Genomic DNA, 16,929 nt, shown 5'->3' with positions numbered 1-16,929 from the left:
TGGCTGAAAGCGAGAGGTGACAAGCACACAGACACTAACACCAACACACTAGACGCATCACACAACATTTAGCAGACTGTTAGTAGTTTTAGTTGCTTGTTAGTAGGGGTGGGACGATATACTGATACATAATGATATTTTCCTCTAAGATACGGTTTACGATACAAGAATTAAAATATTGATATGAAACAATACACGAACGAACTATCCAAAAATTAAAAATGAAATTACCCGTCCTAGGAAAATGGCGGCTTGTACGAAGTGAAGAGATGATGTTGAAATTGAAAACACACTTTAGAACTAATAAGTCATTGATTAGGTGTAAAACGTTTTCACTTTTAAGCAGCTTTGGAAAATTGGACATGAAAAGTTTAGTATGTAGTGTGCTATACACAGAACGTATCGTTTCCAGAAAAAATTGGATTTTTTTGTAATCTCAACTTAGCTACTGATTTTCAGCAATTCATAATAATGTATATGTGCTGTTTTTTAAAAGAATTTTTAGTCAGTGTTCCTTGTTGAATTACACAACTATTTGTAAACAACTTATTAATAAATTTGGTAATATGTACAAGCATTATTATTTTTGTAAAATTTTAGTCAATGAAATTGATGAACTTCAAGAATTCATTTCAAAGCACATATGATTTGATATAGGTTAATTTGTTGATTAAATGTCAAGACAAAAAAATGAAATAAAATACTTATTCTTTCGAATAGTTTTATAATTTATTATATTGATTTAATGTCAAGACAAAAAATCAAATAAAGTACTAATTTTTTGAATATTTTTACAATTCATCATAATATTTAGATACGTATCGTATCATGTCAATGTATTAAGATATGTATTGTATCGCAAGATCTGTATATTGTCCCACCCCTACTTGTTAGGATAATTTGTTATTGGTTGGTTACGATGATTTGTTGGTAGTTTGTTATGATGATTTGTTAAGAGTTTGTTAGAATTGGCTCCTTCCTCTGTATCTGTGGCTAGTTGGCTGCTCCTGCGTCGTACCACATCCAAGTGCCTGAAAATATACAACTGAGACGAGATTAGTAAAAATTCAAAACAATGAAACAAAGCACAGAAATTCTATGAAATTAAAACAAAATCTATGTTAAGGGGTAGGGCATGGTTAGTTCTGTTAGATTAGGGAAGTGCTCAGAAGACAGAGAAGAGACAGAAGGAAAGAAATAAATTCAAAATGCTTCTCTGTTAGGGTTCCTGGTAGCGGAATTGGATCCTCGGCTGGACTGGATTTGGCTGCGCTGCATCCTTGGCTGGGCTGGGCTGGGCTGGACTGGACTGGGCTGCGGTGGGCTGGGCTCGGGTGGGCTCCGCTGCTTGCTGCGCATCCTGTCAATTGGAAGTTAAGAGGTCAAATGCTGATACGGTCAACATCATTTGGCGAGGTAAAGATCAAGAAAGCCTGTAAGATGTACAGTGTGAATCTTACCTCCTCTTCTCTTCTTGACTGCTGTTGGGATCCTTCCGGGTCAGCATACACCTCCGCTTCTGCTAACAAAGCAAAATCAAGACATCAAAACAAATTCCTAAGAGTTGACAAAATTTCAGCTAGTGCAAAGAGCAAAGTTATGATACCATTTAACACAAACACAGAGTAACGAAAGTGGACACACCGCAAGATGTGCATGCTGCGTCTTACCTGCACGTCAGGGATTGACCGCAGTACATCACAGAACTGCTGCCTACTGGTCACGGTCTGCTATTCTTCAACCAGACCAGTCCAACTCCATACCTGTTAACAAAGATGTGCACAGGTCAAACCCCAAGCAACACATCCACAACAAGGTAGGGGTAACAAAAGTCCACAGAATAGAAGGTGTACACTCATTGTGCATCCTCTTACCTTCAATGCTGGAGTTGGCCGCAGTACGTCCCTGAACTCTTTGCACTTCTTCTGGCAGGCCGCAGTCCACAATTCAACTGGGAATCCACAACAGCCTTACCCTGAACTGTTAACACCAAAGGTGGAGTAGTCAAAAAAGTGTGTCAAGACTAGAGAGTCAAAATGAAGAAAAAGTTCACAGAGCGCGAGACGTGCACAAAGTATCTTACCGTCCCAGGGTTGGCAGACTCCACTTCAAAGGACTCGGAATAGAGGGCTGCATCACACCGCATATCTACAGTAGAAAGACAAGACGTCAAGAGAGATCTCATCAAGTGAGATGGGGAAAAGATAAATCAAGACAGTCAATTCAGGTTGCACATGAATCTTACCCTCTCTTTCATGTGCGGTCGCAGTCGATCCTTGCTTCCCAGAATGCTGTTGTTCGTCTCGGTGGAATCGACGCTCCTGAAAACACAGAAAATCAGGAGGTCAAAAGAAGAACCCTAACTGCTCTGATCAAGTTAAAATGCAAAACAGGGATCCGGAAGTGCTACAATAGCAGCCTGTATCTCACCGCCTTGGCAAATGTAAGCCACTAGACAAAGCTGGGCAATGGGCTCCTTCCTCTACATCTGTGGCTGGCTGGATGGCGGCTGGCTGGCGGCTGGCTGGCTGGCTGGGTGCTCCCGCGTTGTACCACGTCCGAGCGCCTGAAAATATACAACTGAGACGAGATTAGTAAAAATTCAAAACAATGAAACAAAGCACACAAATTCGGTGAAATTACAACAAAATCTATGTTAAGGGGTAGGGCATGGTTAGTTCTGTTAGATTAGGGAAGTGCTCAGAAGACAGAGAAGAGACAGAAGGAAAGAAATAAATTCAAAATGCTTCTCTGTTAGGGTTCCTGGTAGCGGAATTGGATCCTCGGCTGGCCTGGATTGCGCTGCGCTGCATCCTTGGCTGGGCTGGGCTGCGGTGGGCTGGGCTCGGGTGGGCTCCGCTGCTTGCTGCGCATCCTGTCAATTGGAAGTTAAGAGGTCAAATGCTGATACGGTCAACATCATTTGGCGAGGTAAAGATCAAGAAAACCTGTAAGATGTACAGTGTGAATCTTACCTCCTCTTCTCTTCTTGACTGCTGTTGGGATCCTTCCGGGTCAGCATACACCTCCGCTTCTGCTAACAAAGCAAAATCAAGACATCAAAACAAATTCCTAAGAGTTGACAAAATTTCAGCTAGTGCAAAGAGCAAAGTTATGATACCATTTAACACAAACACAGAGTAACGAAAGTGGACACACCGCAAGATGTGCATGCTGCGTCTTACCTGCACGTCAGGGATTGACCGCAGTACATCACAGAACTGCTGCCTACTGGTCACGGTCTGCTATTCTTCAACGCAACCAGACCAGTCCAACTCCATACCTGTTAACAAAGATGTGCACAGGTCAAACCCCAAGCAACACATCCACAACAAGGTAGGGGTAACAAAAGTCCACAGAATAGAAGGTGTACACTCATTGTGCATCCTCTTACCTTCAATGCTGGAGTTGGCCGCAGTACGTCCCTGAACTCTTTGCACTTCTTCTGGCAGGCGGCAGTCCTTAATTCAACTGGGAATCCACAACAGCCTTACCCTGAACTGTTAACACCAAAGGTGGAGTAGTCAAAAAAGTGTGTCAAGACTAGAGAGTCAAAATGAAGAAAAAGTTCACAGAGCGCGAGACGTGCACAAAGTATCTTACCGTCCCAGGGTTGGCAGACTCCACTTCAAAGGACTCGGAATAGAGGGCTGCATCAAACCGCATATCTACAGTAGAAAGACAAGACGTCAAGAGAGATCTCATCAAGTGAGATGGGGAAAAGATAAATCAAGACAGTCAATTCAGGTTGCACATGAATCTTACCCTCTCTTTCATGTGCGGTCGCAGTCGATCCTTGCTTCCCAGAATGCTGTTGTTCGTCTCGGTGGGATCGACGCTCCTGAAAACACAGAAAATCAGGAGGTCAAAAGAAGAACCCTAACTGCTCTGATCAAGTTAAAATGCAAAACAGGGATCCGGAAGTGCTACAATAGCAGCCTGTAACTCACCGCCTTGGCAAATGTAAGCCACTAGACAAAGCTGGGCAATGGGCTCCTTCCTCTTCATCTGTGGCTGGCTGGATGACGGCTGGCTGGCTGGCTGGCTGGCTGGCTGGGTGCTCCCGCGTTGTACCACGTCCGAGCGCCTGAAAATATACAACTGAGACGAGATTAGTAAAAATTCAAAACAATGAAACAAAGCACACAAATTCTACGAAATTACAACAAAATCTATGTTAAGGGGTAGGGCATGGTTAGTTCTGTTAGATTAGGGAAGTGCTCAGAAGACAGAGAAGAGACAGAAGGAAAGAAATAAATTCAAAATGCTTCTCTGTTAGGGTTCCTGGTAGCGGAATTGGATCCTCGGCTGGACTGGATTGGGCTGCGCTGGATCTTCGGCTTGGTTGATCTTGGTTGGGATGCGGTGGGTTGGGCTGGGCTGGGCTTGGCTTGGGTGGGCTTTGCCGCTTGTTGCGCATCCTGTCAATTGGAAGTTTAGAGGTCAAATGCTGATACAATCAACATCATTTGGCGAGGTAAAGATCAAGAAAGCCTGTAAGATGTACACTGTGAATCTTACCTCCTCTTCTCTTCTTGACTGCTGTTGGGATCCTTCTGGGTCAGCATACACTTTCTCTTTTGTGAAAACAAGGTTCAAGACATGAATCTTACCCTCTCTTTTAGGTGTGGTTTTAGTCAATATGTTCCCTTTAGAATGTTGATGTATGTCTCGGTGGGATCGACGCTCCTGAAAACACAGAAAAACTGGAGGTCAAAGAAGAATCTTGACTGCTCTGATCGTTATAATGCAAACAGGGAACCAGAAAATGTACCTTGAATAATTTGAAAATGTAAAATGATTACAGACAACTTATGACAAACACAAAGGCAGATCGATACCAGACTCTTATAACAGAAAGTTATGCTCACTATACCCTTCAGCTCAGATAAATGGCAGTTAAAGTGACAAGTAAGGAAAGTTAGGTCAGAAAATTATGTCACACTTGCAAAGCTCACTGATTTATGAGAACAATGTTATGAATAGATCCACAACTTAAAACAAGAGGCCCATGGGCCACATCGCTCACCTGAGCACTGTGGCTAGGAACAAGTAGAAATTGGTTTATTATTGAATAGTTTAAATCCAAACGCCCACGACCAATCATGGCTTTGCTATTCTTGATAAGATGATTTTAAAGAATTTTCCTATATATTTCTATGTAAAACTTTGGTCGGCCATTGTGGCCCCGCCCTACCCCCAGGGGTCATGATGTGAACTTGAATTTACACCACCTGAGGATGTTTCCCCTTAAGTTTCATCTTTCCTGGCACAGTGGTTCTTGAGAAGATTTTCAAAACACAACACCAAATTTCATCAATTCCCAATTATCTCCCCTTGATTGAGGGCGTGGTCCTTCATTTGAACAAACTTGAATCCCCTTCACCCAAGGATGCTATGTGGCAAGTTTGGTTGAAACTGGCCCAGCGGTTCTTGAGAAGAAGTCGAAAATGTGAAAAGTTTGCAGACAGATGGACAGCTAGACAGACGGAGGCCAGACAAAATGTGATCAGAAAAGCTCATTTGAACCTTTGGCTCAGGTGAGCTAAAAAGAATGGTGAGGTTGAGGTAAGACAATAGAGACACAGTCGAATAGGTCTTGAAAATAAGTTAAATTCAAAATGGAGAAAAGTGGTGTCAACTTTATAGTGAATGGCAGTCAGAAGTTTGTGACATAGTGAAAGAAGCATTCTGAGAGTATTGCATAAGCAATACATGTTCTCTACTGGATTCCCCATTTCTTTTTCGGATACAAGCTTGTTTGGAACTTTAAAGGTACTTGGACACAGATTTGAAGTTAGTAATTTTTGTATGATATCACGAATAGTGTTGTCAAATCGGTTGAAAATCTGAATCGATTAATCAGTAGCATCGGTTAACCCTAACCAACTGATCATCGGCCAATCGAATCGGTAACCCTTTGCATTAAATAGGCATTAGATTTTATAAAATTTAGAATTTTATTTTTAAATAATGTAAGTAAAGGTGCATTGTAAAAATTGAAATTCTAAAAACAGTATTTATGCAGTTTGATTAACAATTTCAGTAATACAGATTTTTGCATGATTAAAAATTACTTGGCCTGGGAAAAGTAAGCTTTGACAGATCAGGTTTTACATGATCATCTAAAATGTTATGAAATGACAGGTGAATTTCCCCAAATACTGAAAACTAATATATTTCATTTATACAAGTAGTTTAGTTTCTTTAGTTACAAAATACAAATATCATTATCTTATGATTTATTTTAAACAGATTTTAAGTACATGTAGTTTAAAATAGTAAAGGACAACTCTTAAAAGATATATAATTTGATAACAAGAGCCTGTTCTTGAAATAAAAGTGTGAAAACTGTAAAAAAAAAAAAAATGTGCTGAAATATACCGATTAATCGTTATTAAAACTTTAAATTTTTGGGCGGGTTTGATTGACACATCCTTGCACTTTCACAAATTTTAACTTTATTCTTAATCCTTAGGAAAAGTGGCAATTTTGTTGTGTATGCATGTGATATATTAAAAAGTAAATCCAGAAAAATAATTTTATTCAGAGTAGAAATGTTAGAAAGCAAAACTCCTTCACAAGTATCGTCATTCTGTTGTGTACAGAGTGTAGCAAATCGAGCACACTCGCGTTATGTACACAGTTTTTGTAAACAGGGCACGGACCTGTTATTGTTTGATGTTTTCGATTCACCGGGTGCGTTCAATCGCCAAAGTCTGCTCACCACAACTGCACTGACTGACATTTTATTGTATGTTTGTTTTGCTTTTGAACATGTTTATTCTGAATTTTCTGGATTATAGTATTAATATTTTTCATTAATACACAACAAGATTGCCACTTTTCCTAAGGATTAAGAATAAAGTTAAAATTTGTGAAAGTGCAAGGAAGTGTCAATCAAACCCGCAAAAAAATTAAAATTTTAATAACTTTTACATGAAATAAGATTTTTAATTATTTTTTGTGTGAAATGCTATTAAAATATATACCGTATAACGGGTAATTTTTACTGCTGTAAATTTTTACGAATTTTGGTCAAAACAGGGTGATTTAAATTTTTACATGTTAATTTTTTACGAATTGAACATGTCCGTAAAAATTAAAATCATCAGATGTAAAATTCCAGATCACTGATTGTTAGCACTTTAATGCGGTTTACATACAAATAATGTGTCTGGAAACCCGATGTGAGAGAGAGAGAGAGAGAGATTTATTAAATTATAACAATATAAACAATGCAACAAATTATATAATGTATTAAAAAAATTATCATTTACCTTTATATACACAAACCATGTACCCTTCATTTATTCATGTTTAATAAAACACATGACATAGCTAATAGGCACACCACGTGCTCGTCTGGATTTACCAAAAACAAGAGAAACAACTCAAACTATCATAATTGAAGTGAAAGTATACATGTACAGTGTAATACGAAGTTTTATTCAAAGCACATGAAACAGAAGAAAGTGTCGAAGATTGAAAACATGGGTATAATTGAAAGACCTGTAATTATTAAGTCATTATCAGAATTCATGCGTCTGACTCATGAAAATACAAATAAAAAAGTAACCAGGTAGGTCTAACTGATTAATTAATTGACGATGTTTGTATAATTTTTACAAGTTAATTGAGATTTACCTCTATGATCCCAATTGATGATTGACTTAAAAGTGTTCAAAACTAACAGTACACTAATTATATAGCCTCCAGGGAGTGGGCTTAATGGCAATTAGCATTACTTTTACACATACGATGTTGAAAATTTACATACACCGTTTTATAAATTATGTGAAATTTTACGCGTTTAAATTTTACGGATTTATAAAAATTAGCAGCACGTAAAAAATACCCGTTATAAGGTAAGTCGTAATATTATAGAGAAAATATTAATTTCAAATCTGTGTCCAAGTACCTTTAAATTAGTGCATAACAGACCTGATCGTAATCTCAATAATGAAAAATTATAAATGCCATACTGTAAACGAATTACATTTGGCTGTGCATTCTTTTTAGCGTTTTTGGCAGAAAGCAATATCAGCTGATTCAAGTGCAACGCTAAATGTCTCACACATATATCTATAATTAAAAGAAGAACATTAAGATGCATTAAATCAAATCGACGCTAACTTGTTCAAAATCCAATTTCCGCCAAATATAGTACACACTAAATATTATACATTTACAGTAACTCCATCAAAAGCCAATGAAGTGGAACGATTTAAACTTGATCTGAAACTGATCGACATACAAGATTTTTCCAATATATTCCTAAATTAATGTAAAACTTGTTTCCCTTATTGTGGCCCTCCCTACCCCCAGGAGTCTTGATTTGAACAAGCATGATTCTACACTACCTGAAGATGCTTCCACCTAAGTTTTATCTTTTTTGGCCCATTGGTTCTTGAGAAAAAGATTTTTAAAGAATTTTCCTATATATTGCTATGTAAAACTTTGATTTTCCATTGTGGTCCTGCCCTACCCAGGGGGTAATGATTTGAACAAACTTGATCCTTCAATTCCTGAGGATGCTTCCATTTTACTAAGTTTAAACTTTCCTGGCCTAGTGGTTATTAAAAAGAGGGTTTTTAAAAGGTGTAATTAATTTTTTCAATAATTCACAATTATATCCCCTTGGAAAATGTTGTGATCCTTCATTTTAAGAAACTTGAATCATCATCTATGGTTTTTGAGATGATGTAAATAGTTTACAAACAGACACACAGACAGATGCTGGACAAAATATGATCAAAAGTCAATATCACATGAAAATTCAATATAATTTTGATAAGTAAAGGATGCCAGATTAAATATCGACATGAATTTAATTCATAATTGCAACACATGCAGTTAAGTCTACAAAAAAGGAGCAGAGCCTAATTTGTACGGGAAAACCTAACTATGACATCATACAAAATTAAACCAACAATTCTTAAAAATACCAAAAAACAGGTGATTTGCTATTTTAACCTGTAGACACCATCAAACTACATCAAAACTTACTACAGCATGCTGTTTTGTCATAACAAGTTATAAACATCGCAATCCACTTGTTGATGTGACATCATATTGTAAAACATGATGCATTTTTCATGCAGTGAGAGGCAGATCAAGTAATATTTTCTCAACAAAAAACATAGGTAATCAGAGATTACACAGCTCACCTCAACAAATGTTGTCTTTAAGTAATTAGGCAAAGTCACACAATTACCCAACAAAGAGTGTACATCCAAAAATGCAAAATTTTTGCAGTTTTGATCTGATACTTTGGAATATAGACCTAGCTAATATAAAAACTTCAAACTAATTCTTAAATCTTCATCATGAAAATGTAATTAAAATCCACCATCTGAATCCAGCATCACGTATAATATCTAATCGTCCTAAATATGTAGTTATTAATAATAATTACAATTATGCGATATAAATAATGTACAAAAATAATCACCATCCAAAAAGCAATCGTGTCTATGAAACTGGACTAAATGCAAGAAATTGGGCTAAATGCAAAGTTTGACAGATGGAAGGTTGGAATAAAATTATTTTAAATTTGGGGACTCAAGCCATTCTCAAGTACAAGACCCATTCATGTCAACATGTCATGGTACAATTATTTATAGTATTTTATCTGAGTGTAGCCAGATGTATATGGTAGGAAACTTAACACCAAAGTCCTAATATTTTCAGGAAATATTTCAGTAAGTAGAACTATATCAAGCAGATAACTGATAAATAAATTTGCTGCCCTCCCCTCTTTCCGTCTCCCCACTCCCTGTTGAAAGTCATTATGAAAAGAAACAGACAAGTAAAAAGACAGATTTCTTTTTACATCTCTTTTTCAAGAATCATGAATCTGAATTATTCAAACACCCCTCACCCTTCTAAGAAGAAAATCTGGATCCTTCTATTATATTGTCCTTCACGACTGATTTATTGCAAGGGGTTTTTTTTAAGAGTCGAAACGTGTATGATACAGCAGTTAAGGATCCAACAGCATTTTTAACCTACAATTGTCTGATAAAAAATCTATTTATAGGAATGGGTTCGTTACATATGGCTATAAACTATTTGGTCATGGAAAAATTATTCGTCTAACTTTATCGTTAATCCCCATCTGAGTTTCCTAGAATTATACATTTCATACAAACCAACAATTTATAACAAACGTACTCACAAAAATTCCTCCGTTTTAGGAGTAACGTGTATCTTTTAATCTGAATAGCAAGTGATCAACTCTGAAATTGGACTGCCCGCCTTACTTGAACACTGCTCACGGATTGCACGAGCTCTTAACACCGGAAGTGTGTTCAATTCGGGCCAAAGAAAAAATCGTTGTTTCCTAGCTGTAGCATGCCAAAAAAAAAATACTGGTATTTGTAATTTGCTGTATGTTTAACATTCATTAAATTCTATCAAAAAATATCAAACCTTATCAATTAATGAAATCTATTTTAATTACACCTTAAAAACTTTTTTATTTTGTTTTTTTCACACACACACACACACACAGAATGCGGGTGGTTTCGCTCCTATTACGTGTTCGCGCCGAGTGGTTTCGCGCCGATCACTTGTTCGCGCCGAGTGGATTCGCCCCAATTGGTTTCTACTGTATAACTGAAGATACCGCTTATCGAATAAGTCATTTGATTAATATATATATATATATATATATATATATATATATATATATATATATATATATATATATATATATATATATATATATATATATTATATTATAAAGAAGAGGTAATATTGCAATGAAATGGGAAGTCTAATAAAGAATAATCGCCATGCAGAAGAATCCTACATAATTTAATATTGTAAATCAAATGAAAAACAATAACAACCTTCATTGAAAAGTCAATGAGATTTGTGAAATGAATATTTATTTTAACATCCATTCTTAATTTTTCCAAATTAGACGATCAAATTAGTTCAAATATATGGCTAAAAATGGCCTCACTATAAGTATTAATACAAAATGTGATAATTATCCGACACACGACTTTAACGCTTGGGGTTAATTAATTACAAGGTACTAAGTTATATAATTATAGGTAATCGGGGGGAAGCCATACTGTATACTACCATTATCTTACCTGTAGATAAACGGGGCGAAACCACTCGGCGCGATACCACTCGGCGCGAACACGTAATCGGCGCGAAACCACCCTACACCCACACACACACCTTCTTACTTTGAAAAACGATGCGTTGCCTCTGCTTACTAATATTCGTCACCTTCGGTGTGCAGCCCATTAATACAATACTGCCTGGTTTTTCAGAAGACTGCCTCTTAAAATGTCCCAAAAGACAAATTCGCCAAATATTGTGATAATTGCAATTTCAGTTATGTAGCAGGCCCCTAAAACTCGGGAGGTGGTGACTTGTTGGAAATGAATTATTTACACCTATGAAATTCATATGTGTGTCTCTTGACTTTAATAAAATCTAAATTTAAGACTTGTATGACTATCGCACATGTACTTAATATTTGTGAGAAAATCTTTTAAGTAGCAAAACATCAAACACAAGTTCTTTGATAAAATTATGATCGGCTGCAGGAGCGGTCCATCTTTTCGTGGTTGCGGTACTAAGTATGCACGGGGATATGAGAAATTATTCATTTATTCGTTTGATAAATAATTTGTCATTGTAAAATTTTATTATATAACGAGGAAAAATGCTTTAATCTTACTAACTGCCGGTATTGTCTTGAAAATGTTTCCTCTGGTAATTTTTCATTTAGATAAAAAGAGTTGAACAATGATTGTATTGCAAAGTGGACGAATATTCTTTGGGTCACCTGTAGCTGCAGCATGCTCAAAACGCTAGTTTCATCAACATGTCAATATTTTTTCATAATTTTTACCACTGTTATTATTATCCGTTAAAATGATAACAATTTGCATTCATAAATATCTTGCACATTCCGAAGTTGCTCATCGCGCCATGCAGAAATCAGCCGCATCTTCAAGCGACGAAGATATTAGCAAGTGGTTCATATGTACTGGTGATCAGAATTTTTCATTTTGATGTCAATATTTGGTGGAAGGAGGCTTAAGTTAGAAGACAGTCTTAAATAAAGTTTAAAACTGGGAGATTGTAATATATTCACTCTCTCAGTTTTGAATACTGTATCTTGCGCTGTCCTTGAATGCTTGTAAACATGTCGTTGTAAAATTACTTTTTTTCATTGGAAAATTGTGTTTTAGTCGATTACACAATCGTTATTCTTGGGGGGGGATGGATTTGAGCAGGAGCATCTTTCATATTGTCGCCTCTGATTGACCAAAAACATTCTGCCCAAGAACCCAGTCAATAAACATCATTTACTTACCCTGTCTTCCATGTTTGCGATGCTCCGATGCAGGTTCAATTTTTTATGCTGATGTTCTTTTCATACCATGTTTATTTTTTTTAAAAAATCTGCTGTGTCAAATACGATGTTTTCGTCACTAGCTTAAGAACTTATCTCAGAGAAAATCTTGCTTAACTTTCAGCTAAATCAATGATATTTTTTAAACTTAAATAAAAACATCAGGGAAAAATCAAAAGGTATTCTTATAATACATGTAACTTGAAATTTGATATCCCACACGATCAGTAATTATTACCGGTAATAAGTAATTATTAAAAGGGGGTTACTAAAACTTGAACCATTCCATGCATCATCGCAATGTCAGGGGTCCTGGGTGACCACAGCCAATAGTTACATCTGGGGGCACTTTCAAATACCAAAAATTCCTTGAAAAGCATAAAAAAATGTCAGACGTAACGTTTTTATTGAGGGGGCACAAACATGTAGTAACTATGTTTTATATAGCATATTATACATCGGCAAAATTTAAGGGGGGGGGGGGTATTTGTCCACCCCCGGTTCCTATGTCTATGTAAATGTCACCGGGTTCTAGCTTCATAATTCAATATAATTTGTGGAAAAGAAATATGAATGTGAAATGTAGATATTTACATTACATGTAAGTTATGAACTTGCCAAGATGTTGGCTTATTTATAATATAATAAAAGTTTTACATAAAAATATATAAAGAAAAAAAAATGATAAAAAATAGTATGCCATTTTGAGTCAGGTGAGCATTGTGACTCATGGGCCTATAATATGCTGACTTCTACTTTATCATAAACTGTTCTGGACGTCAGCGTCTGCCTCTTTTTAATTTTGGAAATATCTTTATATTAGCTGCTTTCTATACATGGTCTTTGTATTTCAAAACGTGAGAAAATGTGTAATCTGTTTGCAAAGAAAGACATAAATTTGATTGAGAGGGAATTTTTTTTAGATGCTCTTGCATTTTTACTTAATTAAAAAAGGGGGTATATTTTTTTTTTAAATTGTACAATATCATCTTTTACACATTGGGCCAACAATAAAAAATTACTTGGTTGATGTGTCAAAATTGCCCTTACCGGAAATTTTTTCAGTACTTCGATTTTTTTTTAAATTTCCCGTTAGTATCCAGCGAAAAAGACAGTTTCATTTAAAAAAAATATTAATATCTTGAAGAAGCCTCTTGACTAAACATTTATAAAGCAATAAATATGAAATCTGTCTCGTCCAGTGTATGATGAAAACATAAATAATTTCTAAGTCTACAAGTTTCTTTTGCAACAATAATCAATTTCTCAGATAGGGAAAAAAATCCACCCCGACATGTACTCTCTCATCAATTGCTCTGTGTTGGTGTTTGCTGCTTTGGAGTCTTTCCCATGTCATTTATCTTTTTCAACTTTTTCAAGTGTCCTGAAAAATGTTTTTCAATAAATAGCTTCAATTTCAACACTTTGAAAATTCATAAAGAAAAACGACCTCCCAGTTTATGATTAGCTAGGACTTTTATCTAACCATTCGTGTTCTTTATATCTTATATCCCATGTAATTGTGATTTTTCCACAGACATCTGTACATTTAATGCTGCTGGGTCAACATTAATAAAGAACTAAAACTTTGTTGTCCAGTTAAATTCTTTTATTTCCTTGGCTTCAAATTTATTCGATTCCTCCATGATGATGCATGTAAAACATTGCATAGATTGCCAAGATATGCATGAAATGTGATGATAGATGATAAAAAATGTAAAAGAATATAATCTATATATAAATAAGAAAAACTGTACAAATTTAAACATTTACACAAATTACAACACAACTTTCATACAACTGTACAAATTTTATCCTACAACACTTGGAACATTTGAAGAGGGGCTATTATATTACAGTTTATTCCCCCTACAGATTTAATATAGAATTCCATCTAGTATTAATCTTTCTTTAGGTCATATGTAAATACTGCTTGAAAACTACAAAATTTTACTCAAATTTGTATTCTTACATAATGCATGAATCAAAGATAATTAAGCAATCCATGGAATGATATTGCACTTTTCTGCCCTACTATATATTTTATGAATCAGAATTCATATTACAGAACACCAAAGATAAAGAAAGCAAGAGCAACAATTCATAGAAATGTTCATCAACACAATTTGAATTAATACATACACATGCAATTGTTCAAAAGAGATATAAAGATAAAAATAGAATGCATTTGACATTTTGTCTGAAATTTAAACTTTCCAAATTTTGTTCTACTTTTTAGTGGCATTTATTTGGCACAAAATGTTAAACAAAGATTGTATAAATCTAAACAAAATTCTTAAAAATATCTTCTTTGTATCTGGCATCCTTTTAAAAATTTCTAGCAATTAAAAAAAATACTCCTATCATCTTGGTTAAAATAATTTGTTCATTTGTTGAAAATTACAATCAGATCTTCAATGTGTCAGTTTTCTATACATAGCACTTTCAGTCAAGTATTGCAGAGCTATATATCAGCTAGTGCATGCTAATCTGAGAACAATCATTTCTTGACCTTCTCTTTGCAGCTCAGATGGGAAGTCTTGTTGTTTGTAGCGAAAATAGCACTTTAGACGTTTTCTACAGGTTTTGAGGGAATTCGTGTCTCTGCTAGCTCTCTTCACTTCTGTCTTTTTGCAGCACTCTGGGGTATAACTGTAATGATATAACATTGGTTTTGTTACTTTCAAATACTATACTGTTACAGACAACTTTCACTGTTAGAAATAAATCAGAATTTAACTACAACCAAAGAAACATTTTTTACATACTGTAAAATCACATATTTTTGTGGGGTCAAATTTTCGTGGTTTGAGGAAAAAATATTTGTTCAAGGGGATTTGATTTCATGGATGAAGAACTTTTAACTAGTTGTGCATATGAAAATTTACATTTCGTGGTGGGCATGAATTCGTGGGTCTCTTCACACCTCGAAAACAACGAAAATTAATCCCCCCACAAAAATTAGTGATTTCACAGTATCCACACCTAGTAGTATCTAACAACCCTTACTGTACCCCTAAGTAAAATCAAACCACCCCTTAATGTACCTCTAGTAAATTCTAACAACCTCTTAAATTACCCCTAGTAAATTCTAATGATCTCTTGGTAAAATCTAACCATCCCCTAACATATCCTTAGTAAATTCTTATGACCTCTTAACTTAAATCAAGTAAATTCTAACCACTTCCTTAATGTACCCCTAGTAAATTCTTATGACCTCCTAAGGTATACCTTGTAAATTCTAACAACCCCTTAATGTACCCCTAGTAAATTCTAAGCAACCCTTTACTTACCCCTAGTAAATTTCTGGGAATGTAGCCCTCCTTGTCCCCCATGCGAGACCACCACCATTCTTTTTCCACATCATCCCCTTTCCTTAGAACTGTGATTTCATCATTGACACTAAAACTTAGTTCATCCTTATTTTTGGCTTCATAATCGAACACAGCATAGACCACACCTCCATTTAAAATGCCCAACTTTTCTTGTATGCCTGTAAATAAATACCAACATTAATACTTTAAATGATTATTGAGGGATTATTAAAATTGTGTACAGATGTCCCCAAATGCTGTTGCATAAAAAATCCCTGGTAAATTGTATTTCAGCACTATTAAAGAAAAATATTGCTATACATTACACCACCAGAACTATTCAGTACAATAGAATGGGTGTTTATCTCTTTTTAGGTTTTAATGACCATATATATATGTCAAAATTGCATTCACTATATTTTAAAATATTTGTTATTTATGCTAACACCCCTAGACTTATTAAATTTCAAGGATGTATAAATCTCCTTATCAAGTGCATCAACTAATATTACTGACATTGTACATCAACTGGCATTTTACCAACAAGTGCACTGTAGACATCTTTCACAAAACTGCACAATGCTAGCACTCTACCTTATGTCCTGATTACAACAAAGATTATGAAAAAAAGAGTTATTTTATTCCTCCACAAAGGTACAAAATAACCCATTTTGTATTAAAGTAATTTGTTGTACAGAGTTTTCATTTTTCCTTTTAAATTTATTAATTTTAAAAGTATAGATTCACAATATTGTAATGAACAATAAATTTTGCTGTATTTATACATGTACTACAGAAGCATAACCTGAATGCTTAGCAAAATGAATGGTTCTTGGCAAATAATATTGAAGAGTTAAAGTAGTTCGTGGAAATTGCGGATATTTCTCGCAGGCGAATAAAAGTTGGTTTACAGTAAGTACTCTAGGATAATTACTTACTGTATAAATACTCGGAGCAGCCATCAAAACCGTCCTCGTCTTCTTCACATTTCTCGGCCGCCGTCTCGTGGTCGCTGATCGTTGTGGCGAAAATACAGGCTCCATGTTCCACTAGGAAAATCACCATCTGTATGTTGTTACAGGACGCTGCACAGTGGAGAGGTGTCCTACAGTAAAACAAAAAACATATAGTAAACGTTGAATAACATTTACCATATAGGGTTAAAAATCATATTCAAATACAGTTTAATTACATTATCTCAATGTTATTTGGAAGTCCCTCCCACTT

The 16,929-nt window shown here is 35.4% G+C and overlaps 1 protein-coding gene and 2 long non-coding RNA genes across 10 annotated transcripts in view; all 3 read right to left on the bottom strand.

The window, feature by feature from the left end:
- Nucleotides 1-1,309: 1,309 nt before the first annotated feature.
- Nucleotides 1,310-1,738, bottom strand: LOC134272739 (uncharacterized). Of its 2 annotated transcripts, none has more exons than XR_009993275.1 (3): nt 1,671-1,738; nt 1,461-1,522; nt 1,310-1,360 (listed from the first exon to the last, which is right to left on the bottom strand). It is a non-coding gene; the product is annotated as an uncharacterized LOC134272739 (long non-coding RNA). The 2 variants fall into 2 exon arrangements; XR_009993272.1 differs by having other exon boundaries at nt 1,461-1,519; nt 1,671-1,717.
- A 631-nt stretch (nt 1,739-2,369) lies between these two features.
- LOC134272731 (uncharacterized) lies at nt 2,370-3,209 on the bottom strand. Its single transcript, XR_009993269.1, has 3 exons — nt 3,186-3,209; nt 2,976-3,034; nt 2,370-2,875 (listed from the first exon to the last, which is right to left on the bottom strand). It is a non-coding gene; the product is annotated as an uncharacterized LOC134272731 (long non-coding RNA).
- A 10,753-nt stretch (nt 3,210-13,962) lies between these two features.
- The window catches only part of LOC134272801 (apoptosis-stimulating of p53 protein 2-like), a 37,664-nt gene continuing 34,697 nt past the window's right edge, over nt 13,963-16,929 (bottom strand). For all 7 annotated transcript variants that reach the window (XM_062754984.1, XM_062754974.1, XM_062754980.1 and 4 more), the window contains 3 exons: nt 16,641-16,807; nt 15,682-15,881; nt 13,963-15,040 (listed from right to left, as the gene is read on the bottom strand). In XM_062754984.1, coding sequence (XP_062610968.1) covers nt 14,996-15,040; nt 15,682-15,881; nt 16,641-16,807 — 412 coding nt within the window. In that variant the 3' untranslated portion in view covers nt 13,963-14,995. The remainder of the gene's footprint in view (nt 15,041-15,681; nt 15,882-16,640; nt 16,808-16,929) is intronic.

Source organism: Saccostrea cucullata, unplaced genomic scaffold, assembly GCF_032062105.1.
Source record: "Saccostrea cucullata isolate Sc308-1 unplaced genomic scaffold, CSIRO_AGI_Scuc_v1 ctg1998, whole genome shotgun sequence".
Lineage (NCBI taxonomy): Eukaryota > Metazoa > Mollusca > Bivalvia > Ostreida > Ostreidae > Saccostrea > Saccostrea cuccullata.
Note: the sequence above shows the minus strand (reverse complement) of the source record. Positions and strands in the feature narration are given on the sequence as shown.